General features: G+C 40.0%; 2 protein-coding genes across 2 annotated transcripts; one reads left to right on the top strand and one right to left on the bottom strand.

Moving 5' to 3' along the window:
- LOC109224476 lies at positions 716-2,896 on the top strand. Its single transcript, XM_019389053.1, has 3 exons — positions 716-860; positions 1,848-2,221; positions 2,279-2,896. Exons 1-3 carry the CDS (start codon positions 716-718, stop codon positions 2,894-2,896), a joined length of 1,137 nt encoding a protein of 378 aa, XP_019244598.1.
- Positions 16,309-16,728, bottom strand: LOC109224735 (RNA-directed DNA polymerase homolog; the record flags this gene model as incomplete). The annotated part of the gene is made up of 1 exon (XM_019389260.1): positions 16,309-16,728. A coding segment is annotated over exon 1 (420 nt), but the record flags the coding sequence as incomplete, so codon positions are not given.

Here is a 27,265-nt window from a genome sequence, read left to right as displayed (position 1 = left end):
ATCAAATAGCAAATATGACTCAACTCTTAATCCCTCAAGCTAGGGTAGACCGGACACTTACCACGATGCCTTGAACACAACACAAGTCTCAACTATAGGTTTACCCCTTGATTCTACCGCTAATTCGCTCGTATCTAATCACAAATTACTTAATTACATCAATAAGTGCTAAATGAATCAACCCCAATGCATAAAAATGAGTTTTCCACAGTTTTACCCAAAAAGTCAAAAATCGCCCCGGGCACGTGGTCAAAACCCGATGTTCGAACCAAAACCTGATTACTCATTCCCCCTCGAACTCAAATATATAATTTGTTTTGAAATCGGACCTCAAATTGAGGTCCAAATCCCCAATTTTTGAAAAACCTATGTTCTACCCAAAACACCCAATTTCCCCCATGAAAATCTTCGATTTTAGGTTGAAATCATGTTAAAAGATGTTAATGATTGAAAGAAATGAGTAAAACTAACTTACAATTGATTTGGAAGAAGACTTGTTCTTGGAAAATCGCCTAAGTGTGTTTGAGTTTGAGAAAATATGAAAAATGGGGTTCCAAATCGTTTAAGTGTAAAATTGCAGGTCTCTGATATGGGAAATGCGAACATGGGTTCGCAATTGCGAACCCCGACCTCTCATATGTGGGAATTGCGAAACAGTGCGAACCCTTCATAATTTCCCAGCTTTCGCATTTGCGAGTGAAATATCGCATTTGCGATGACAGAGGATTTAGGTGGGCATCGCATTTGCGACGGAATCTTCGCATTTGCGAAGAAGGCTGCACAGGCGTTGTCTCGCATTTGCAAGTCTGGCTTCGCAAATGCGAAGCCTGCAGCTCAGAACACACCTGCTATATTTCAAAGTCCAAAAATGCACCTGTGGCCTATCCAAAACTCACCCGAGCCCTCGGGGCTCCAAATCAAATATACACACAACCTCAAAAACATCCTACGGACTTATTCGTGCGATCAAATCGCCAAAACAACATTACAAACATCGAATTAAACCTCAAAATCCATAAATTCTTTCAAACTTTCCAAACCATCAAATTTTCCAATTTAGGTCTGAATCACGTCAAACGGCGTCCGTTTTTTACCAAATCTCAGAGAAACATCTTAAATCATATATAAGACCAGTACCGGGCACCGGAACCAAAATACGGGCCCGATACTAACATGTTCTAATCAAATTTCATTTCAAATTTCCTTAAACAATTTCAGAAAATAATTTCTTTCAAAAATTCATTTCTCGGGCTTGGGACCTCGGAATTCGATACCGGGCATACGCCCAAGTCGCATATTTTCCTACGGACCCTTCGGGACCGTCAAATCATAGGTCCGGGTCCGTTTACCCAGAACGTTGACCAAAGTCAAATTAATTCAGTTTATAGTCAAAACTTATCATTTTTCACACAGTTTCTCATTTAAGCTTTCCGGCTATGCGCCCGGACTGCGCATGCAAATCGAGGTGACTCTAAATGAGGTTTTCAAGGACTCGGAGTCGTAGAATTCAATTTAAAACAAGTGATGACCGCTTGGGTCATCACAATGATGTTGAAATAGAAGAAGGTGACGATGCTTCGTCACTTCCACTAAAATCACAAAAGCGGGGAAGGATGCTTCCACCAATGTCTTCTAGTTGTGGATCTACTGGCAAGACCAAAGGTTCTTTGGATTGTTACTTCCCGCAAAAAACTAGAGATAAGGGAGGAAAAAGTGGTAATCCTCAAGTTGATGCCGAATCGATTTTGTGGGACCGTGCAGTTACAAACTTTGCCCGGTGGATGTGTGATGCATGTCTTCCTTTTAATTGTGTTAATTATACTAACACTTTTTCTGCTTTTATTAAGGCCGTAGGCCAATATGGTTTAGGAATGAAGCCTCCATTATGATGGATAAGTGGATGGCGAGAAATGAAAAAATGATCATCAATATCTTGGTGAATTCTCCTAAGGGAAGCCTGTTTCTTGAGTCCGTTGATTCAAGCGACTCTTCGACTGACTCAACCAAACTGTACTCCTTGTTCAAGAGTACAATCGACTCTATTGGAGCAGAAAATGTTGTTCAAGTTGTCATGGACAATGCCAGTGAAAATGTTAAAGCTGGTGATTTGATGTCTGCTGGGTACCCGCATATCTATTGGACTCCGTGTGCTGCACATTTCATTAATTTGATCTTCGGTGATATTTTCAAGGAAAGACCCTTCAGTAATGTCTTTAATCAGGCAATTAGAGTGTATTTCTATATTGTTTAAAGGCCTTTGTTATTGAACATGATGAAGAGATTCACTAAACAAAGAAGCTTGGTGAAACCTGCAAAAACAAGATTTGCTACTGCTTTCTTGACTTTGCATAGGGTGTATGAGCAAAAAAGTAATTTGAATAAGTTGTTTGTTTCAGATGAGTACACTAGCAGTGCCTATGGAAGGGAATCTCGAGGGAGAGAATCTCTAGATATTATACTTTCTCCTTCATTCTGGAACAATGTGGTTCATGCATTGAAGATTGGTGGTCCTTTAGTTAAAGTGCTTCGTTTGGTGGATGGGGAGCAAAGGCCACCAATGGGCTACCTGTACGAAGCAATTGATAGGGCAAATGAGGCTATTCAAGCCTCTTTTAGTGATCAAAGAAAATACAAAAGAGTCTTTGAGATTATAGATAAAAGGTGGGATAGTAAGCTTCATAGCCCTTTGCATGCAGCTGGACTTGTTTTGAACCCGGAACTGTTTTATGACAATAAAGAGGGGATTCTAGGAGATAAACATTTATGGAATGGATACTATGAATGTATTGAGAAGTTGATACCTAAAGAATCCGTGCAAGATAAAATCATAGAGCAGTTTAGTATTTATAGGAATGCTAAGCAACTTTTTGGAGTTGGAGCGTATTTGAGCATGTAAGAACTAATAAGAAAGATTTAGTATATTGAGATAATTAAATTATATCTCAATTGTCCTAATCTTACTAGTTACTTATTATTTGCAAATTCATACCAAAAAGAGGAACAAACTAACCTTGAAGCGTCTCAATGATCTAGTCTTCATTAAGTACAATAGAACATTGAGGCGTCGTTACAACGCTCGCAATGTAATTGATCCAATTAGTTTGGACAACATAGATGATGCTAATGAATGGCTAATTTTAATTCCGCTTCACTTTAAAAAAAAGAGCGCTTCGTTTCTCGCTTTTCATGAAATGGGGGTTGTCGCTTTTCCTCGCTTCACGCTCTTCACAACACCGGGTCTGACCAACTTTCCCCATGGGCCCAAGTAGAAGGCATGGGCTGCAGCACACGAAAATTTAAGAATCGGGCGGAATTCCAATTTTATGGCCCTAAAATGCCAAAAATGAGTAACGATCATAGCGAGGCGGTGATTATTGTTCCTTAGGTTGTTTTTGAGGGTCCAGCTAAATTTTAGGCGATTCGGGTATGGACTCCCGGGCCCATGTAAAAAGCGTGGGCTATAGTACATGGAAATCTGGAAATCATGCAAAATTCCAATTTTATGGCCCTAAAACGCCAAAAAACGAGTAACGGTCATGGCGAGGCAGTGACTACTGATCCTTTATTTGTTTAGTCTGGCAAAATTTTAGGTGATCCGGGTGCGGGCACTCGGGCCCATGCATAAGACGTGTGCTATAGCATATGAAAATCAAGGAATTAGGCGGAATTTTAGTTTTATGGCCCGAAAATGCCAAAAAACAAGTAATGGTCATGAGGACACAGTGACTATTGTTCCTTAGGTCATTTTTTATGGTTCACTAAGACTTTAGGCAATCCAGGTCCGCGCGCCTAGGCCCATGCAGAAGGCTTGGGTTATATAGCATACGAAAGTATAGGAATCAGGCTAAGTTTTTGTTTTACGTGGTCCGGTAAATTTTAGGCAATCTGGGTCGGTGCGCCTAGACCCATGCAGAAGGCTTGGGCTATAGCACACAAAAATATGAGAATCGGGCAGAATTCTAGTTTTATGACCCTAAATTGGTAAAACGAGTATCGACAGATTTTCCTCTTACTATAAATTTTATTGTTGCCGGTATTGACATATAGAACGGGACTCTATCTTTATTCTCGTACGATTAATAAGGTCTTCAAAATGTCTATTCATGGCGATATAGTGACTATTGTTCCTTAGTAATGGTCCGAAATTTTTTTAGGCGATTCGTGTCTCGATGCCCGAGCCCATGCAGAAGGCCTGGGCTATAACACACAAAAATCGGGAGAATTAGGCGGAATTCTAGTTTTATAGCCCGAAAACGCCAAAAAAAAGAGTAACGTTCATGGAGATGCGGTGATTATTGTTCCTTAGGTCATTTTTGATGGTCTATCAAAATTTTAGGCGATCCTAGTCTGGGCTCCCTGGCCCAGAGCACATAAAAATTTGGGAATCAGGCGATTCGGGCTCACTGGCCTATGGCACACGAAAATTTGAGAATCCAACAGAATTCCAGTTTTATGGCCCTGAAATGCCAAAAAAGAGTAAGGGTCATGGCGATTCGGTGAGTATTGTTACTTAGGTCATTTTTTGTGGTCTGACAAATTTTTAGGCGATCTGGGATAGTGTGACCGGGCTCATAACACACGAAAATTTGAGAATCGAGTGGAATTCTAGTTTTATGTCCCTAAAACACCAAAAAACGAGTAACGAACATGGCAAGGCGGTGACTATCCTTATATCGTTTTAGATGGTCTGGAAATTTTTTAGGCGATCTAGGTCGCTGGGGTCCATGCAGAAGGCGTGGGCTATAGCACACGATAATTTGAGAATCATGTAGAATTTCAATTTTATGCCCCAAAAACGCCTAATATCGAGTAACAGTCATGGAGAGGTGGTGGTTGTTCCTTAGTTTGTTTTTGATGGTCCAGAAAATTTTTAGGCGATCCGGGTCAGGGCCCCCAGGCCCATGCAGAAGGCATAGGGTAGCACACGAAATTTGAGAATCGGGCAAAATTTCAATTATATGGCCTTAAATGCCAAAAAATGAGTAACGATCATGGCGATGCAGTGATTATCGTTCCTTATGTTGTTTTTGATGGTCCGATAAAATTTTAGGCGATTCATGTCCAGGCGCCCAGGCTCATGCAGAAGGCTTGGGTTATAACACACAAAAATCTAGGAATCAAGCGGAATTTTAGTTTTATGGCCCTAAAATGCCAATAAGAATAACGATCATGGAGATGCGTTGACTATTATTCCTAGTTTTTTTTATGGTCCGGCAAAATTTAGGCGATCACGGCCCATGTAGAAGGCGTGCTATATCACACGAAAATCTAAGAATCCGGCAGAATTTCAGTTTTTTGCCCTAAAACGCCAAAAAAGAGTAACGTTCATGGTGAGGCAATGACTATTATTACTTAGTTCATTTTTGATGGTCCGACAAAATTTTAAGCGATCCGAATATGGGCGCCCGGACCTATAGCACACCAAAATATAGGAATGGGGCGAAATTGCAATTTATGGCCCTAAAACGCTAAAAACGAGTAACGGATATGGAAAGGTGGTAACTATTATTTCTTAGGTCATTTTTGATGATCCAACATAATTTTAGGTAATCCGGGTCCAGGCGTCATGCAGAAGGCTTTGGCTCTAGCACACGAAAACTTAGGAATTGCGAGAAATTCCTGTTATATGGTGCTAAAATGCCAAAAATTGAGTAACATTCATGGCAATGGTGATTATTATTACTTAGATCATTTTTGATGATTCGAACAAATTTTAGGCGATCAGAGTGTGGTCCCCCGAGTCCATGCAAAAGGCGTGGGCTATACTTTTGGAAATCGAGCGAAATTCTGGTTTTATGGCCCTAAAAAGGCAAAAAATGAGTAACGGTCATGGTGTGGCGGTGACTACTGTTCCTTAGGTCGTTGTGATGGTCCGGCAAAATTTTTGGCGATCCGGGTCCAGGCGCCTCGACCCATGCAAGAGTGGGCTATAACACACGAAAATCTAGGAATCAGGCTGAATTCAAGTTTTATGGGCTTAAAAACAACAAAAAAAATGTGATGGTCATGGCAATGCGGTGAATATTGTTCTTTAGGTTATTTTAATGGTCCGACAAAATATTAGGCTATCCGGGGCCCGAATGCATGCAGAAGGAGTGGGCTATAACACACAAAAATCTAGGAATCAGGCGGAGTTCCAGTTTTATAGCCCTAAAATACCAAAAAACGAGTAACTGTCATGGCGATGCAATGACTACTGTTCCTTAGGTCATTTTTGATGGTCCGGAAAAATTTAGGCGATCCAGGGCTCGGGCCCATGCATAAGACGTGAGCTATAGCATACAAAAATTTAGGAATCGGGTGAATTTCTAATTTTATAGCCCTAAGATGCCAAAAACCAAGTAAAGATCATGGCGAGGTGGTGAATATTGTTCCTTAGATTGTTTTTGATGGTCTGGCAAAAATTTAGGTTATCCGGGTCCGGGCACCTAGGGCCATGTAGAAGGCGTGGGCTGTAGCACACGAAAAACTTGGATTCGAACGAAATTTCTTGTTTTATGGCCCTAAAACGTCAAAAAGCGAGTAACTAGTCATGGAAAGGCGGTGATTATTGTTGCTTAGTTCGTTTTTGATAGTTCAATAAAATTTTAGGCGATGCGGATCTGGACGCCGGGGCCCATGCAGAAGGCATGGGCAATAGCACATGAAAATTTGAGAATCAGCGAAATTCAAGCTTATGGCCCTAAAATTCCAAAAAATGAGTAACGGTCATGATGAGGCAATGAGTATTGTTCTTTAGGTCATTTTTTACGGCCAGAAAATTTTTTAGGCGATCAAGGTCTAGGCGCCTGAGCCCATTTAGAAGGCATGGACAACACACGAAAATCTGGGAAGGAATCGGATGAAATTCTAGTTGATGCCCCAATAATGCCAAAAAACGGTATTGGTCATGGCAAGGCAGTGAATATTGTTCCTTAGGTCAGTTTTGATTGCTCGGCTAAATTTTAGGCGATCCCGATTTAGTTACCCGAGCCTATGCAGAAGGCGTGGGCCGTAACACACGAAAATGTGAGAATTTGACGAAATTTTAATGTTATGACACTAAAACGCCAAAAACAAGTAACAGTCATGGCGAGGAGGTGACTATTGTTCCTTGGTCGTTTTTAATAGCCCATGCAGAAGGTGTGGTCTATGCACATGAAAATCTTGGAATAGAACGGAATACCAATTTTATGGCCCTAGAACTCCAAAACATGAGTAATGGTCATTCGAGGCAGTGATGATTGTTCCTTAAGTTGTTTTTATGGTATGGAAAAATTTTAGGCTATCCGGGTTTGGCGCCCAGTCCCATGTAGAAGGTGTGATTTATAGTACATGAAAATATGAAAATCTAGCGGAATTCCAGTTTTATGGTCCTAAAATGCCAAAAAACGAGTAACAGTCATGGCGAGGCGGTGACTATTGTTCCTTAAATCATTTTTTATAGTGAGATAACATTTTAGGCGATCCGGGTCTGGAACCTGGGTCCATGTAAAAGGCATGGACTTTAGCACATGAAAATACGGAAATTAGGTAGAATTCCAGTTTTATGGCCCTAAAACGCCAAGAAACTAGTAACGATCATGGCGGGGCAGTGACTATTGTTCCTTAGATTTTCTTTTATGGTCTCGCAAAATTTTAGGCGATCTGGGTACGGGCACCCGAGCCCATGCAGAAGCGTGAGCTATAGCACACGAAAATCTAAGAATCGGACGGAATTCCAGTTTTATGGCCCTAAAATGTCGTAAAAAGAGTAACGATCATGGCGAGGTGGTGACTATTTTTTATAAGGTTGTTTTTATGCTTCTCAGATCCTCTTTCCACGAGTTATCGAGATCTTCTACTTCTTTGCTGCTGAAAATGTCACTTCATTTACTTCAACACCACCAAAGATCATGTTTATTGTTAGGCGAGGCGACCCTGCAGCCGATTTGGCTAGTTCCACAGCATCTCGATTGATCCCATAATTACTTTGGGCCTAATCACTCAAAAATTCTCTAAGATGATCGTTCTTTAATAGTGCTGCAACCTCTTCACGAAGATGCTGGCAGTCCCCAATCCTGCGGCCATGCGTTCCATGGGATTCACACCATAGATTAGGATCCCATTGACTAGAATCTGACCGAATTGGTTTCAAAAGTCTTTCCTCTTTGATGTTTCTCATAGCCGAAACCAAATTTACCAAGTTGATATTGAAGTTATAATCGGATAATGGGGGTTATACTAAATCCCGGGACCCTGACGGTTCCTTCTCCTGTCATGCTCTGCTAGTCTGACCATAATTTGCTCTTGTATCCGATACAAACCTGTCTGATGACTAAAAAACATTATTTTCACGCCCATCGGTCCTTTTGTAAGGCTGAAAACGACTCGTGGAAGACCTCCGATCTGCATCTAAATCAGTTTTTAACTTTTCCTTATTTCAATCATGATTGTGCCCTTTGGAAGACATCGAGGAACTGAATTGAACATCTTCGATTCTATTTTTTTTATTCATAATGATTATGGACGTCTGCCCATGTGGTTGCCTGAAACTCTAACAAACTTTCACTTTCCTAGAGGCATCAGAACATAAAGGATTAAGACCATTGGTGAACGCTTCAGCTACCTACTCATCTGGTACTATCGGTAGCAACATCCTTTCCTTTGGAAAATGGATGATGAATTCTTGCAATAATTCAGATTCTCTTTGAGCGATTCTGAATATGTCATCTTTCCTAGCTTGGACTTTGCTCACCCCGTCAGGAGCTTTAGTAAAGTAATCTGCAAGCATTTAAAAGAATCGATTGGCTGCTTAGGTAAAAGCGAGTACCTTATTAGAGCACCCTTTGTTAGGGTTTCACTGAATTTCTTCAGCAGGACAGATTTGATCTCATGCGGTGCTAAATCATTCCCCATAATAGTCATAGTGTAAGTTGTTAAATGCTCTTGTAGATCCGAAGTTCCGTCATACTTTGAAATATCAGGCATCTTGAATATCTTCAGGATTAATTCTGGGGCCGCACGTGGTTTGCACGGCTACTGCGTATATTTTTTGAATATGACCCCTTCAATATCGGTGATACTCTCAGGATTTGATCCATATGGGCATGGAATTCTTTAGTATTTTGATCCATACGATCATTCATTTCCCTCATGAATCTCATGAGTTCAGTTTTAAAAGGATTATTGGCATTGTCGTTTTCGGATCCACTACCTGCTTCATTTTCATTAAATCAGAATTCCTCCCTCGAAGCGACGTTTCCAGTTCTCCATGTTGTTTGATTTGTAGGAACACCAGGAGGGACTCGAACTACCCTATCAGAGTTATTGGAAGCAGCCGAAAGTCCTACTTCAACTCAGTCATAGCTCGATCTTGTCTTGAGAGATGCTTCATAATTTTCCTTTGTTGCGCTCTCAAAACTTTGACCGTTTCAACAACACATTCATTGTCCATATCATCAGGAGTTGGACTTCTCACATGCCAAGGATTTCGTTCTTTGTGAATCAGAGTTATTGCACCTCCTTTGTCGTTAGTTTCACTAGTTGAATCATCATGCTGGAACACATCCCACGCTCGTTGTTTGTTCCAACAATAAAAGAGTTGTTCCCATCATTAGCTGCCATATATGATTTTTCTTTGAGTTAAAAAGTATCAAAATACGTTAGTAACAGATGAAGGGATCAAAGTAATAACACAATTGTCTATGCTCCACGGTGGGCGCCAAACTATTTAGTCGCAAAACGGTACAGTTGAATTTGTAATGTGTTTATAGACATGTGAATTATTTTTATCCAAGAAAATAAAATACTAGCTAAGAATAGAAATAAATTAGTTGATTGAAGAAAGCACAAGCTGACTGTTGGCTCAACTTCTTCGGTAGCAATAATAAGAGCAATAGGAAGAATAAAAGAGAGAAAGTTGTTTAAAAGAATAAGAGCAGATTTTGGCTTTTTTGTACAAATAATTTAGTGTCCATAATGGATACAAATTCTCCTATTTATTGCTCAATTCAAGGAGACAACCCCCAAATCAAGATCTTCTTTAATATGAAAATAACCCCCCTTAATGCCTGTGTAACGATTGCACATCAATGCGCAGATTCTTTATAATGACTGCTCATTGAATGCTGTCTTTTCCAAAGGATATCTTCCTTTCGAATCTTTTCCCTCAGTTTAAAAGCCTTCGAAAATTATTCAGTACGCATCACATGTTCGTAATCGGTGCTAGCTATTTGCTGACGCATATCTTACTTGTCTTTACTTCGACGTATCAACTATCGAGCATCCACTTGTCGTTCATCAATTTTAACTCTATACATCTATGAATAATTTGTGCTTCAATGTCATCACTTTCACTTTCATCTAGTGTAAATAAGCATTCTTTTTTCTATCCTTTTTTTTCTTTTGGGAGCAACACCCGAAAAAGAGGGTCTTTTTTTAATAGTTCAAAACAGTAGAAAAAGACTTGAATGGGTGACTTGATTCCTTGGTAATAGAGTAAAGAATACGTTTCCTTAATATTTCTATAGCAAAGACTATGCAACGACTTGGAAAATAGACCCAACTAACATTTACTTGGCAAGACTTGTTCATTGACTTGAGAATGAAAACATCTTCTAAACTTTGCAATTGATTGATATGAATGTATCAGTCTTTCCCTAATTTTTCCGCTTTGATTGCCATTTTTCCTTTTTAATAGCAGTGGTATTTTGGATAACTTGTGCTGAACTCGATTATTTTATTCGATATTTGCTACCTTTTACCAGTTAACATCGAATAACTCAACTACTACAGTTAAGGCAGATTGAAAAAATTCGAACAACTTTTTTCATCCATTTTATTGATAATTAGCCACTTTTTTACCGTTGAACCACACTCAATTCTCGCGGCACCCATAAATCTCAGTAGACTCAGTAATCCGTGAATAATTTGTGTTTCAATAAAATAAATTGAGATCAATATTTGCACTGTTATCCATTAAATTTTTATTTTTTTTCTCCGTCGGTGAGAATCACAAAAAACAGTTTTTTAATAGTCCAAAACAGGAGAAGAAGAAATTTAGTATTATGGTAGATAAGTTATTCAAAGTTAGAAGAGGTTTGAAAAAGCAATGTCTCTCTTTATTGATGAAGACGTACAAAGTACACGTTGTTAAATAATTCTAAATATCATGTCTCTTCAAGCCTCACAAAAGTTGAGAAGAAAATCGATTATAGTTTGTCACGACCCGGATTTCCCACCCTCGAGAGTTGTGATGACGCATACTCGTAGAAGCTAGGCAAGCCACGAAACTATAAATTCTTAACCCTTTTATTTTAATCCTTTTCATAAATTATATTAACAAGTGATAAACGTTTAAATAACAGCGGAAAATAATATTAAAGCGGAAGACTTAGACAAAATAAACCAAACATTACGGAAATCAACATATGCCTCTACCCAAGAACTGGTGTCACAACATTCACGGACTACTAGGATTACTACATACAACTGTTTGAAAGAAAATAATGTTGTCTGTCTCGAGTACAAAAGATAACAGAACATAATAAGGGATACAGGAGACGCCGGGCCTGCGGACGCCTGCAAGGCTACCTCGGTATCTCGGTGGACTGAAGGCTGGCTCCCGAACTACTGCTGCTGACCAAACGCTGCTCCGGTATCTGCACATAAGTGCAGAGTGTAGCATCAGTATAACCGACCCCATGTGCTGGTTAGTATTTGGCCCAACCCCGGCGAGGTAGTGACGAAGATAGGACCAGACTTCAGATAATCCTGTGCAGTTATATATATGTATACAGCAGAAAGATAGGCAGAAATAAACCATTAAAGCTGGGGAGGGAAAACATGCTTGGGGAATAGCATGTAAGACAAAATCTCAAGAGAATAATAAGGAAATCAACAATTTAACTCTAACACGAATATGGAAAAATAAAGGCAGATTTCACTTTCAGTTCATATCTCGTTGCAGGCGTGCAACTCGATCCCATTTCTTATATCTTGTGGTAGGCGTACCACCCGCTCCCATTTCATCAAATCTCGTAGTAGGCGTACCATCCGCTCCCATTACACTATAACTTGTGGTAGGCGTACCACCCACTCCCATTTCATCGTAACTCGTAGTAGGCGTACCACCCGCTCCCATTACAAGCCAACACAAAATCACAATAAAATCCCGGCAAGAGAACAAAGCAATATAATAACTTGCCAGCAAAGGAACAACAATATCGAAACAAGCATCCCGGCAAGGGAGAATCAGCTATACCAAATCTTAACTCAACTCTTACTCAGCATAATTAATACCAATACTCAATCACAAGTGAATCCCACGAAAATAAACTAAGTCCTTGCTCAATATCAAGAATTCGCCAATTAAAGCATCCGTATTATCATCTAAGAACACAACAACTATGAATTTAAGACTCAAGGTAAGGTTTGACACAAACGTATAGATACTCGTCACCATACCTATAAGTCGTACTCAACAGAAAGCAATTAGCAAGTAGGACAAAACTCCTAATCCCTCAAGCTAAGGTTAGACCGGACACTTACCTCGATGCCTCGAACACAACTCAAGTTCCAATCACAGATTTACCCCTTGATTCCACCACCAATTCACTCGTATCTAGTCACAAATTACTTAATTACATCAATAAATGCTAAATGAATCAACCCAGTGCATGAAAATGAGTTTTCCAAAGTTTTACCCCAAAAGTCAAAAATCGCCCCTGGGCCCAAATGATCAAAACCCGAGGTTCGAACCACAACCCGATTACCCATTCCCCCAGGAACCCAAATATATAATTTATTTTGAAATCGGACCTCAAATCGAGGTCCAAATCCCCAATTTTTTAAAAACCTAGGTTCTACCCAAAACGCCCAATTTTCCCCATGAAAATGTTTGATTTTAAGTTGAAATCATGTTAAAAGATGTTAAGAATTGAAGAAAGTTAGTTAAAAACTACTTACAATTGATTTGGAGAAGAAGGAATTCTTGAAAAATCGCCTAAGTGTGTATGTGTTTGAGAGAATATGAAAAATGGATTCAAAAATCGGCTAAGTATAAAAGAATTGCAGGTCTCAGCTGTGGGAATTGCGACATGGGTTCGCAATTGCGAACCCCGACCTCTGTTGATATGGGAAATGCGAAACAAGGTTCGGAAATCAGAAATCCCAAACTTTTGCATTTGCGAAACAATTGTCGCATTTGCGAAGAAGATATCGCATTTGCGATCAGAGAGGATTTAGGCGGGCATCGCATTTGTGAAGAAGGCTGCCCAGGCCAACTCTCGCATTTGCGATTCATGGCGCGCATTTGCGAGACTGGATTCGCAAATGCGAAGCCTGCTGATCAAAAATACACCAGCTATTTTTCAAAGTTCAAAATGCACCCGTGGCCTATCCAAAACTCACCCGAGCCCTCGGGGCTCCAAACCAAATATACACACAACTTCAAAAATATCCTACAGACTTATTCGTGCGATCAAACTGCCAAAATAATCTCAATAACAATGAATTCAACCTCAAAATCAAAGCATTTTCCTCAAACTTCATTAAACATCAACTTTAGCAATTTAGGTCCGAATCCCGTCAAAAGGACTCTGTTTTTAACCAAATTTTACAGAAATTTCTTTATTCATATATAAGACTTGTACCGGGCGCCGGAACCAAAATACGGGCCCGATACCATCACATTTTCTAATTAAATTTCATTTCAAATTTCCTTAAACAATTTTAGAAAATAATTTTACTTAAATTTATTTCTTCAGCTTGGGATCTCGAAATTCGATTCGAGCATACGTCCAAGTCCCATATTTTCCTACAGACCCTTCGGGACCGTCAAATCACGGGTCCGGGTCCGTTTACCCAAAACATTGACTGAAGTCAAATTAGCTCATTTTATAACCAAATTTTACAATTTTTCAAAGATTTTCATATTTAAGCTTTCCGGCTACGCGCCCGGACTACGCACGCAAATAGAGGTGACTCTAAATGAGGTTTTCATGGCCTCGGAAACATAGAATTTAATTTAAAACAAGTGATGACCGTTTGGGTCATCACAGTCTCCACATCTAAAACAACCGTTCATCCTCGAACAGGCATAAGAAGGAAGTACCTGAGTCGGGAAAAAGATGGGGATAACGGCTCCGCATATCGGACTCGGACTCCTAGGTCGATGCCTCGGGAGGCTGACCTCTCCACTGAACACAAACAGAAGGAAAACTCTTCGACCTCAACTGACGAACCTGCCGGTCTAGAATAGCTACTGGCTCCTCCTTATAAGACAAGTCCTTGTCCAACTGGACAGTTCTGAAATCTAACACGTGGGATGGATCGTCGTGATACCTCCGAAGCATGGACACATGAAACACTGTATGCACGACTGACAAGCTCGGCGGCAAAGCAAGTCTATAAGTCACCTCTCCTACTCGATCAAGAATCTCAAATGGACCAATGAACCTAGGGCTAAGCTTGCCCTTCTTCCCAAATCTCATCACGCCCTTCATAGGCAACACTCGGAGCAATACCCGCTCACCGACCATAAAAGCCCCATCTCGAACCTTGCGGTCTGCATAACTCTTTCGCCTGGACTGAGCTGTACGAAGCCTATCATGAATGATCCTGACCTTGTCCAAGGCCTTCTGAACCAGATCCGTACCCAACAACTGAGCCCCTCCCGGCTCAAACCATCCAATCGGAGACCGACACCGCCTACCATATAAAACCTCATAAGGAGCCATCTGGATACTCGACTGGTAGCTGTTGATGTAGGCAAACTTTGCTAAAGGCAAAAACTGATCCCACGAGTCTCCAAAGTCAATGACACAAGCTCGGTGCATATCCTCCAAAATCTGAATAGTCCGCTCAGACTGCCCATCCGTCTGGGGATGAAATGCTATGCTCAACTCAACCCGTGTGAAACTCTCGCTGAACTGCTCTCTAGAAACTCGAGGTAAACTGCGTACCCCGGTCCGAAATGATAGATACGGGCACACCATGAAGGCGAACAATCTCCCGAATATAGATCTCAGCCAACCTCTCAGAAGAATAAGAGACTGCCACAGGAAGGAAATGTGCTTACTTGGTTAGCCTATCCACAATGACCCATACTGCGTCGAACTTCTTTCGAGTCGGTGGGAGTCCACTAACGAAGTCCATAGTGATCCGCTCCCACTTCCACTCGGGAAGCTCAATCCTTTGAAATAAACCACCAGGCCTCTGATGCTCGTACTTAACTTGCTGACAATTCAAACACCGAGCAACATATGCAACGATATCCTTCTTCATTCTCCACCACTAATAATGCTGCCATAAATCTTGATACATCTTTGCGGCGCCCGGACGAACAGAGTACCGGGAGCTATGGGCCTCCTCTAAAATCAACTCTTGGAGCCCATCCACATTAGGCATACATACTCGGCCCTGCAATCTCAAAACTCTATCATCATCTAAGGTAACCTGCCTGGCACCTCCGCGCTGCACCGTGTCTCTAAGGACACACAAATGGGGATCATCATACTGCTGATCACGGATACGCTCCAATAGTGAAGAACGAGCAACCGTGCAAGCTAACACACGACTGGGCTCGGAAACATCGAGTCTCACGAACTGATTGGCTAAAGCCTGAACATCCAAAGCAAGCGGCCTCTCACTGACCGGAATATAAGCAAGACTGCCCATACTGGCTGACTTCCTACTCAAAGTATCGGCCACCACATTGGCCTTTACCGGATGATATAAAATGGTGACATCATAATCTTTCAACAGCTCCAACCACCTTCTCTGCCTCAAATTCAACTTCTTTTGCTTGAACAAATACTGAAGACTCTTGTGATCCGTGAATACCTCACATGCCACGCCATACAGATAATGCCTCCAAATCTTCAATGCGTGAACTATGGCTGCTAATTCCAAATCGTGAACTAGATAGTTCTTCTCATGAATCTTCAATTGCCTCGAAGCATAGGCAATGACTTTGCCATCCTGCATCAACACTGCTCCAAGCCCAACACGGGAAGCATCATAATAAACTGTATAAGGCCCTGAACCTGTGGGCAAAACCAACACCGGTGCCGTAGTCAGAGCTGTCTTGAGCTTCTGAAAGCTCTCCTCACACTCATCTGACCACCTGAACTGGGCACCCTTCTGGGTCAATCTGGTCATCGGGGTTGCAATAGATGAAACCCCCTCCGCGAACCGACGGTAGTAGCCTGCCAATCCCAAGAAACTCCGAATCTCTGTAGCTGATACTGGTCTAGGCCAGCTCTTGACTGCCTCAATCTTCTTCGGATCAACCTGAATACCCTCTACTGATACAACATGATCCAGGAATGCAACTGAACCCAACCAGAACTCAGACTTGGAGAACTTTGCATATAACTGACTATCCCTCAGAGTCTGAAGAACCACTCTAAGGTGTTGCTCGTGCTCCTCCTGGCTGCGGGAATATATCAATATATCGTCAATAAAGACTATCACGAACGAATCCAAATAAGGCCTGAACACTCGGTTCATCAAATCCATAAAAGTTGCTGGGGCATTTGTGAACCCAAATGACATAACCAAGAACTCATAATGCCCGTACCGAGTGCGGAAAGCTGTCTTAGGGACATCGGATGCCCTAATCCTCAACTGATAGTATCCAGATCTCAAGTCAATCTTTGAAAATACCTTGGCACCCTGAAGCTGATCGAGTAAATCATCAATCCTCGGCAGCGGATACTTATTCTTGATTGTTACCTTGTTCAATTGCCGGTAATCAATACACATTCTCATTGACCCATCCTTCTTCTTAACAAACAACACCGGCGCACCCCAAGGCGAAACACTGGGTCTAATGAAACCCTTCTCAAGCAAGTCTTGCAACTGTTCCTTTAACTCTTTCAACTCAGCCGGGGCCATACGATACGGCAGGATAGCAATGGGCTGAGTTCCCGGAGCTAAATCAATGCAAAAGTCAATATCCCTGTTGGGTGGCACCGGCAGGTCTGAAGGGAAAACATCAGGAAACTCACGAACAAAGGGCACAGAATCAATAGAAGGAACCTCAGCGCTCGAATCACAAACATATGCTAAACAGGCCAAACACCCCTTCTCGGCCATACGCCGAGCCTTCACATATGAGATAACACTACGGGTAGAATGACCTGGATTACCTCTCCACTCTAAACGAGGCAAACCAGGTAAGGCTAAGGTCACAGTCTTGGCATGGCAGTCCAAGATAGCGTGGTAAGGTGATAACCAGTCCATCTCCAATATAACATCGAAATCAACCATGTCTAAAAGCAACAAATCTACACGAGTCTCAAGACCCCCAATCACCACAATACAAGAACGATGGACTTGATCGACCACAATAGAATCACCCACCGGTGTAGACACATAAATAGGAACACTCAATGAATCACTAGGCATGACCAGGTACGGTGCAAAATTAGATGACACATACGAATACGTAGACCCTAGATCAAATCACACTAAAACATCTCTATCATAAACCAGAACCGTACCTGTAATAAATGCATCTGAAACCTCAGCCTCGGGCCTGGCATGAAGAGCATAACATCGGGGCTGGGCCCCACCACCCTGAACCACATCTCTGGGTCAGTCTGCTGCTGGCTGGCCTCCACCTCTAGCGGTCTGAGCTCCACCTCTAGCACTTCTACCTCCACCTCTGGCACCTCTACCCCCACCTTTAGCTGGCTTGGCAGCCTGTGGGGCACATGGTGCCTGAACCATAGCACGGGAACTCTGATACTGAGAGCCACCTGGTGCGCAAGGGCAATACCTTACAATGTGCCTCGTGTCGCCACAAGTAAAACAAGCCCTCGGCTGCTGGGGTTGACGACCCTGGAAACTCTAAAGCGGTGGTGCACTGATAGGTGCTGGTGGTGCACTGAAGGACTGGTGATCAGAATACTGCATCTGGGGACCACGACTACATGAAGCACCGTGAGAAACCTGAAGAGCTGACTGAAAGGGCCTAGGAGGATGGCCTCTACCATATGAATCTCTACCTCTAGACGAGGTACCACTGAATCTGCCTGAATGACGGGGCCTTTTGTCTGCCCCATGACCACCCCCTGTGATAGTACCATCTCAATCCTCCGGGCTACATTGGCCGCCTCCTGAAAGGATATCTCACTCCCAGTCTCTCTATCCATCTGGAGACGAATCGGTTGAATGAGTCCATCAATAAACCGTCTCACTCTCTCCCTCTCAGTGGAAAGTATAATCAGGGCATGGCGAGCCAAATCTATTAATCTGGTCTCGTACTGGGTGACAGTCATGGATCCCTGCTGAAGATGCTTGAACTGCCTTCGATAGGCCTCTCGCTGATTAATAGGGAGAAACTTCTCCAAAAATAGCTGTGTGAACTGCTCCCAGGTCAAGGCTGGTTATCCTGCTGGTCTAGCTAAGCAATAATCCCTCCACCAAGTCTTGGCGGATCCATACAAGCGAAATGTAGCAAAATCAACCCCATTGGTCTCAACAATCTCCATGTTCCGAAGAACCTCGTGACAACTGTCCAGATAATCCTGGGGATCCTCAGTAGATGCACCGCTGAAGGTAGTAGTGAAGAGCTTGGTGAACCTATCCAATCTCCACAAAGCATCGGTAGACATGGCTGCACCATCGTCGGTCTGAGATACCACACCCGGCTGAACCGCTCCAACTGGCTGAGCCGCTAGAGTCTGAATTTGGGAGCTACCTGCTGCAGAGTGCGAGTAGCAGGAGTCTACGCTCCTCCTCTAGCCTGAGAGACGGCTGGTGCTACAGGAAACAAACCTGCCCTGGTGACACTCTCCATAAGGCCTACTAGACGGACCAGAGCATCCTGAAGAACTGGGGTGGCAATAAACCCCTCTAGGACCAGAGCTGGGCCCACCGGAACTGCTGGGGCTGGAACCTCGTCATCACAATCAAACTGAGGCTCCGCTACAGGTGCTGCTGCCCTAGGCTGAGCTCTACCCCTGCCTCGGCCTCTAGCACGGCCTCGGTCTCGCCCTCTGTCCTTCATGGGAGCTGCTGGGGGCTCAGACTATTGATTGGTAGAAGAGGAAGCGCGTGTTCTCGCCATCTGCGAAACAACAGAGTAGAAATTCAATTAGCGTTGAGGAACCAAACCGTACGACAAGAAATAACAAATGTGAAACTTTTCCTAACTCTATAGCTTCTGGGGGATAAATACAGACGTTTTCGTACCGATCCCTCAGACTCTACTAAGCTTGTCCGTGAATTGTGAGACCTATGTAACCTAGAGCTCTGATACCAACTTGTCACGATCCGGATTTCCCACCCCCGGGAGTCGTGATGGCGCCTGCTCGTAGAAGCTAGGCAAGCCAGGAAACTATAAATTCTTAACCCTTTCATTTTATTCCATTTCATAAATCATATTAACAAGTGATAAACGTTTAAATAACAGCGAAAAATAAGACTAAAGCGGAAGACTTAGACAAAATAAACCAAACATTACGGAAATCAAAATATGCCTCTACCTAAGAACTGGTGTCACAACATTCATGGACTACTAGGATTACTATATACAACTGTTTGAAAGAAAATAACGATGTCTGTCTCGAGTACAAAAGATAACAGAACATAATAAGGGATAGAGGAAACGACGGGCCTGCGCACGCCTGCAAGGCTACCTCGATGTCTCGGTGGACTGAAGGCTGGCTCCCGAACTACTGCTGCTGACCAAATGCTGCTCCGGTATCTGCATATAAGTGCAGAGTGTAGCATCAGCACAACCGATCCCATGTGCTGGTAAGTGTCTGGCCTAACCCCGGCAAGGTAGTGACGAGGCTAGGACTAGACTTCAGATAATCCTGTGCAGTTATATATATGTATACAGCAGAAAGATAGGCAGAAATAAACAATTAAAGCTGGGGAGGGAAAACATGCTTTGGGAATAGCAGGTAAGACAGAATCTCAAGAGAATAATAAGGAAATCAATAATTTAACTCTAACACGGATAAGGCAAAATAAAGGCAGATATCACTTTCAGTTCACATCTCGTTGCAGGCGTGCAACTCGATCCCATTTCTTATATCTTGCGGTAGGCTTACCACCCGCTCCCATTTCATCAAATCTCGTGGTAGGCGTGCCACCCGCTCCCATTTCATCATAACTCGTGGTAGGCGTACCACCCGCTCCCATTACACTATAACTTGTGGTAGGCATACCACCCGCTCCCATTTCATCGTAACTCGTGGTAGGCGTATCACCCGCTCCTATTACAAACCAACACTAAATCACAATAAAATCCCGGCAAGGGAACAAAGCAATATAATAACTTCCCGTTAAGGGAACAACAATATCGAAACAAGCATCCCGGCAAGGTAGAATCAGCTATACCAAATCTTAACTCAACCTTACTCAGCTCAATTAATACCAATACTCAATCACAAGTGAATCCCACGAAAATAAACTAAGTCCTTGCTCAATATCAAGAATTGCCAATTAAAGCATCCGTAGTATCATTTAAGAACACAATATGTATCAATTTAAGACTCACGGTCATGCTTGACACCAACGTATACATACTCATCACCATGCCTATACGTCGTACTCAACAGGAAGCAATTAGCAAGTAGGACACAACTCCTAATCCCTCAAGCTAAGGTTAGACCGGACACTTACCTCGATGTCTCGAACACAACTCAAGTTTCAATTATATCTTTACCCCTTGATTCCACCGCCAATTCGCTCGTATCTAGTCATAAATTACTTAATTACATCAATAAAGGCTAAATGAATCAACCCCAATGCATGAAAATGAGTTTTCCAAAGTTTTACCTCAAAAGTAAAAAATCGCCCCTAGGCCCACATGGTCAAAACCCGAGGTTCGAACCAAAACCCGATTACCCATTCCCCCACGAACCCAAATATATATAAATCGAACCTCAGATCGAGGTCCAAATCCCCAATTTTTGAAAAACCTAGGTTCTACCTAAAACACCCAATTTTTCCTATGAAAATCTTTGATTTTAAGTTGAAATCATGTTAAAAGATGTTAAGAATTGAAGAACGTTAGTTAGAAACGACTTACAATTGATTTGGAGAAGAAGGAATTCTTGAAAAATCACCTAAGTGTTTTTGTGTTTGTGTTTGAGAGAATATGAAAAATGGGTCCAAAAATCGGCTAAGTATAAAAAAATTGCAGGTCTCAGATGTGGGAATTGCGAACAGGGGTTCGCAAATTGCGAACCCCGACCTCTGCTGATATGGGAAATGCGAAACAGGGTTCGCAAATCAGAAATCCCAAACTTTCGCATTTGCGAAATAATAGTCGCATTTGCGTAGAAGATGTCGCATTTGCGATCATAGAGGATTTAGATGGGCATCGCATTTGCGACGGCTACTTCGCATTTGCGAAGAAGGCTGCCTAGGCCAGCTCTCACATTTGCGATGCATGGCTCGCATTTGCGAGACTGGCTTCGCAAATGCGAAGCCTGCAGATCAGAAATACACCAGCTATTTTTCAAAGTTTCAAAATGCACCCGTGGCCTATCGAAAACTCACCCGAGCCCTCGAGGCTCCAAACCAAACATAGATACAACCTCAAAAATATCCTACGGATGTATTCGTGCGATCAAACCGCCAAAATAATCTCAATAACAACGAATTAAACCTCAAAATTAAAGCATTTTCCGCAAACTTCATTAAATATCAACTTTAGCAATTTAGGTCAGAATCCCGTCAAACGGACTCCATTTTTAACCAAATTTTACAGAAATGTCTTTATTCATATATAAGACCTGTACCGGGCGCCGAAACCAAAATACGGGCCCGATACCATCACATTCTAATCAAATTTTATTTCAAATTTCAGAAAACAATTTTAATTAAAAATTTATTTCTCGGGCTTGGGATCTCGGAATTCGATTCCGGGCATACGTCCAAGTCTCATATTTTCCTACGGACCCTTTGGGACCGTCAAATCACGGGTCTGGGTCTATTTACCCAAAACGATGACCGAAGTCAAGTTTGCTCATTTTATAACCAAATTTTACAATTTTTCATAGATTTTCATATTTAAGCTTTTTGGCTACGCGCTCGGATTGCGCACGCAAATCGAGGTGACTCTAAATGAGGTTTTCAAAGCCTTGAAAATATAGAATTTAATTTAAAACAAGTGATGACCGTTTGGGTCATCACATAGTTTGAGCCCGTTTGGATGAGCTTATTTTAAGTGACCTTTAAACATAAGTCATAAGTTAGGAATTCTAGTTTCTAGTTTTTGACTTTTTGTGTGTGGTCATTTTAGCTTAAAAACAAGTGCTTAAAATCACTTTTTTACTTTATCTAAACATTACAAAATAACTTTAAGTTATTTTGGCTTAAAAGCATTTAAAATAAGTCAATTCAAACAGGCCCTTTGACATATGATTTGAAGAATAACAATACTCCCTGTCAAAGAACTGTTTTTCTTTAATATACGTGTGATGAGTTGGTTATTCTTTCACCTATTCGCGTTGGTTGTTTTTGCCGTTGTCTGATACTGTCCGGGCCAACTTGAACGCTCCTCCACTCTATAGCGGGGCTGAAAACTCGCAAACCCATTTTTGGATTGATACTTATTCGTATGATGATGCTAGTGGACAGAGGTGGAGTTAGGATTTAAAGCTTGTGGGTTCAGTATTCTACTTCGTTTATGTTACTGGGTTCTAAATTAACAATTTATACATATTTAATGAATTTTTAAGACAAATACATTGTTTGGACCATTACTAGGTTCGGCCGAACCCGCAAGCCATATGCTGGCTCCGCCCCTGCTAGTGGACATTGTTCAAGCTTAATGTGATTGCCTCTTGAATGGTCTCATTAAAATAGAAGTCTTTACTATTGTATTGTATTCGTTGGTGACATAGTATTTTGTATTTTGTTTAACAAAATAATACTATCATTATCATAAATACGCAAGAATAGGAATACTATGTTATACTATGTTATGGTTTTAGACTTAAATGATTTGTTTTTATTTTGTTATCATCTTGTGTTTGTAATCATAGAAGAAATATAGTGGTGGTGTTCGGGACTTTAGGAACGTAACGTGAACCTCAATTATTTATCAGCTACCTACTACCTCTTATTAATACATATATCAAGTAACTCTCACATCATGCTTCAAGTAGAACAAAAAAAATACCTAATATTTTTTATCTGAAATGCAATTTATGCCCTAATTTTTTGTGGTTTTTACCCACTTCATTTACGATTTGTCCATTTAATTGATTGCTAAATCTAGGGGTGTACGTAGGTCGGGTTGGTTCGGATTTTCCAATTACCAAACCAAACCAAAGGTATCGGATTTTAAAATCTTTAAACCAAACCAACAAAGTTGAGTTTTTCAGTCTTGGTTTTTCGGTCTTTTTTTTTTTGGATTTTCGGCTTTTTTTCCAGTAAAGTCTTCATAGCACAATATATGTAACTTGTACTCCAAAATATTTCTTTAGTCCTAGTAAGATACAACTATACAATGTATTTTCCAAGAAAATAACACTATAATATGAGATAAGTCATAGCATTAACTAAAATATTTCATAACAAATATAATAAAATTGCATAAAGTAAATATTGTTATTTAATAAGTCATAATAAAAATTAATATAGTCTAAAAAACTACTATATAGGTTATGCTAAAATAAGTATAGCTAATAAGTACTATTTGTTACATCACTAAGCACTTAACAAAAAAAGATAAACTAAGTTATGCGTATACATTATAAATTAATGTTAAACTAAAAATAGATATTCAACAGTATTGTCATTCCTAGTGTTGAATTGAATTTCTTTTGTTAGCATTAGTATTGATTGGAACTTTTGTTTGAGTTTCTACAATTATGGGCTATAAAATTTATTTACCATTCAAAAATGTTAAGTCCAAATTTGAAATAATACTTTAACAGATAAAACTGTGAAAAAGTTTAAGAATTATTTATAAATTATATAACAATAAATGTTTATATGTATAAAATATTTTTAAAAATTGTATAAATGTACTATTGGGTTGTTTGGTTTCAGTTCGACTTTTTTTTTTTTTTTTTTTGTTAAAACCAAACCAAACCAGTTATGGTTGGATATTTTTTTCTAATACCAAACCACAATCAGATTTTTTTTTTCCGATTTAACTCGAATTATCGATTTGATGTGAGTTATCGATTTTCTTTGTACACCCCTAGTACTTAAACCACACTCATTTCTTGACACCCATAAGTCTCAGTAGTCTACGAATAATTTGTGTTTCAATATCATCACTTACAGGGGCGAAGCTAGCATCTGAATTACGGGTTTGGTCAAGCCCAATATCTTTTGTTTAAATATTATATTTGTCTTAAGAAATTTATTAAATATGTACAAATTATTAATTTTGAACTCAATAACTTAAAAGACTAAAAATCTCGAACTCATAAACTTCAAACTCTCATTCCACTTCTGATCATTTAGTGTAAACATTACTTTTGCTATTCTTTTTTACCTTGGGGAGCAACACCAAAACAAGGGGGTCTCTTTTTGTAGTTTAAAACAGTCGAAGAAGACTTGAATGATTGACTATATACTAACCCATGATCCTTGGCAAAGAAAACTAGAGTAAAGAATACGTTCACTTAGTGAGTAGTAACATCAATATGAAAATTCAAAGTGAAAGGGACTTAGCTGCCACATCAATACGTTGAAAGGGACTTAACACACAATTGTTCTATGCTCCAAAGTGAGCACCAAACTATTGAAAATCGAATATCTTGTGCGGAACTCGATTATTTTATTCGATATTTGCTATCTTTTACCAGTAAACTTCGAATATCTCAACTACTACAGTTAAGGCATATTGAAAATCCGAATAACCTTTTTCATCCCTTTCATTGATAATTAGCTACTTATTGACCGTTGAATCACACTCAATTCTCGCGGCATCCATAAATCTCAGTAGACTCAAGAATTTGTGAATAATTTGTTTTTCAATAAAATAAATTGAGATCATTATTTGCACTATCATCCATTAAATTTTTATTTTTTTTCTACTACCTCTTACTAATATAGACTTCGCCATCATGGTTTAAGTAGATGAAAAGAAATCATCTAAATTTTTTGTCTATGATGCGATTTATGCCCTAGTCTCATGTGATTTTCACCCACTTTATTTACAATTTGTCCACTTAATTGATTATTAAACCACACTCACTTCTTGGCACCCATAAGTCTCAAGTCGTCATATAGTGTAAACATTACTTTTTGTTATCCTTTTTTTCCTTGGGGAGCAACAACAAAACAAGAGGGTCTTCTTTAGAGGTCGTTTGGTTGGGAAAAAAAATTATCTCAAGATTAATTATTTTGAGATTAGTTATTCGGGAATTGTTATTTCACCTTCTCATCTGCATAAAAATAATACTACAATCTCAAAATAAATTATCTCTCGGAATTAGTTATACCACGATATTATCCTAACCAAATATGAGATAAACTTATCTCAAATTTAATCTCATAATTAATTATCCCTTATCCCTCGTATCAAGCAAGCCCTTGTAGTTCAAAACAGTAGAACAAGACTTGAATGATTGAATGTTAACTAAACCCATACTTGGCAATGAAAATTAGAGTAAAGAATGTTGGGTTTTGGATGTATTTAATTAATATATTAAATACTTAAAAGAGGGTGAATGGGAAATGGAGGGAAATGAAATTTTTGAGTGAAATTTTAAGTTCCCCCCTTGGCAAACGGGCATTGTCCCATATTGGAAGAGGAAGAGGTTTTTTATGGGTATATAAGCAATTGCTCTTCTTCTAGCTCCTAAAGAGTTGAGAAGAAGGCAACCCTCGCGCCGTCGTCGTCGTCGCTCGCTCGGCTCGGCTACGGCTACGGCTACGGCTACGGCTACTAACAGAAATGTTATTAAATATTTGTTTTAATAACAAAATATTAATATTAAATCCAATCCGTTTTTCTGTTTTGGTAACAGAAAAGTAACTACCCTCTTTATTTTCCCTCTTTATTGTTGAGTAAATGGCCATTTATGTAATGGCATTTATGTTGTGGGCGTTTTGCATAAACAACCATTCTGAAGAGTTGCACCTCTTCAGATTTCAGCCCAACTTTGGCTATAAATACAACACTATTCTGCTCAGAATTTCACTACGATTTTCTGAGTTTCTTCTCCTTCTTCTACATACTTTTAGCATCAAACAAAGCAAAAAGTAAGTGTGATTTGCTACCGAACTTTGTGTTCGCTGAAACGCTGGGGTTTGAAGTACCACTACACCAGTGTGTAATTCGTTCTATCCTGGGAGGAAATAATCCATAACCTTGGGTACTAGGAGGGGATTAAATTCCTTAAGGAAACACTGTGAATTCAGTGGGCTCGAATTGGTTTTATGTCATTTCTGTTTATGTTTATTTCTGTTTATATTCATTTATATTTCCAGAATTATTTTACAAATACAGTATAGTAACAAAGAATACGTTCACTTAATGATTAGGAACATCAATATGAAAATTCAAAGTGAAAGGGACGTGTGTGTTAAGTAGCTTCATTTGAAATTTCTACAGCTTGGAAAATAATAATATTTTCACTCATCACTTAGTGAACAGTTCATGCAGAGTTTGCTATGTATTCTAAGGAATCCGTTTGTCCACAGATTTTTTTTCTTGTTTTCACGATTTATTTTTCAAAAATGTGTGTCCATAAAAACTTTTAAGCTTTTGGAGATTTTTCAAAAATGAGATTTTCAAAAATCAAAAAGTGGTTTTGACCTTTATTTTCAAATTCCAGGCCGATGAATGGTGAAACTCATTGAGCTAATGGATTTTCAAAAACGAAAAGTGATCTTCACCGTTAAGAATACAAAGACGATTAATTCGACATAGCCTTTTTAGTTAAGGTATTGTCATTTTTAGCCTGCCACAGAAATTAGTTACCTCTCTGGTAGCCGAAAAAGTGTATAAAATTTGTATAGTTTTTGTATATAACATATATATATATATATATATATATATATATATATATATATATATATATATATGTTATATATANATATATATTATGTTTACAACGGCTATAGAGTGTCATTTTTCCTTTTTAGTTCATGAAATAACTAGTGAATTTATTATGATTGATGAGAATAAAAGTTAGGAGAGAAGCTCTTAGTTTAAAATTTAGAGATTTGAAAAAGGCATGCATGTTCAATGATGAAGATGTAGTTCTAGTTGTCAAAAATAATTCTAAGCTAGCATTTGGACATAAATTTGGTTGAAACTTAAAAAAGAGTTTTTGAAGTTGTGTTGAAAAATAATTTTTGGAAGTTG

Source organism: Nicotiana attenuata, chromosome 3 (genome assembly GCF_001879085.1).
Source record: "Nicotiana attenuata strain UT chromosome 3, NIATTr2, whole genome shotgun sequence".
Classification (NCBI taxonomy): Eukaryota; Viridiplantae; Streptophyta; class Magnoliopsida; order Solanales; family Solanaceae; genus Nicotiana; species Nicotiana attenuata.
Note: the sequence above shows the minus strand (reverse complement) of the source record. Positions and strands in the feature narration are given on the sequence as shown.

What these genes read in the sequence shown, in the direction of transcription:
- LOC109224476 (XM_019389053.1), top strand. Translation starts at nt 716, where the DNA reads ATGACAGAGGATTTAGGTGGGCATCGCATTTGCGACGGAATCTTCGCA. An exon ending in CACACCTGCTATATTTCAAA is followed by an intron (nt 861 to 1,847) that starts GTCCAAAAATGC and finishes GCTTTTATTAAG; the next exon opens with GCCGTAGGCCAATATGGTTT. An exon ending in TCAGTAATGTCTTTAATCAG is followed by an intron (nt 2,222 to 2,278) that starts GCAATTAGAGTG and finishes AACATGATGAAG; the next exon opens with AGATTCACTAAACAAAGAAG.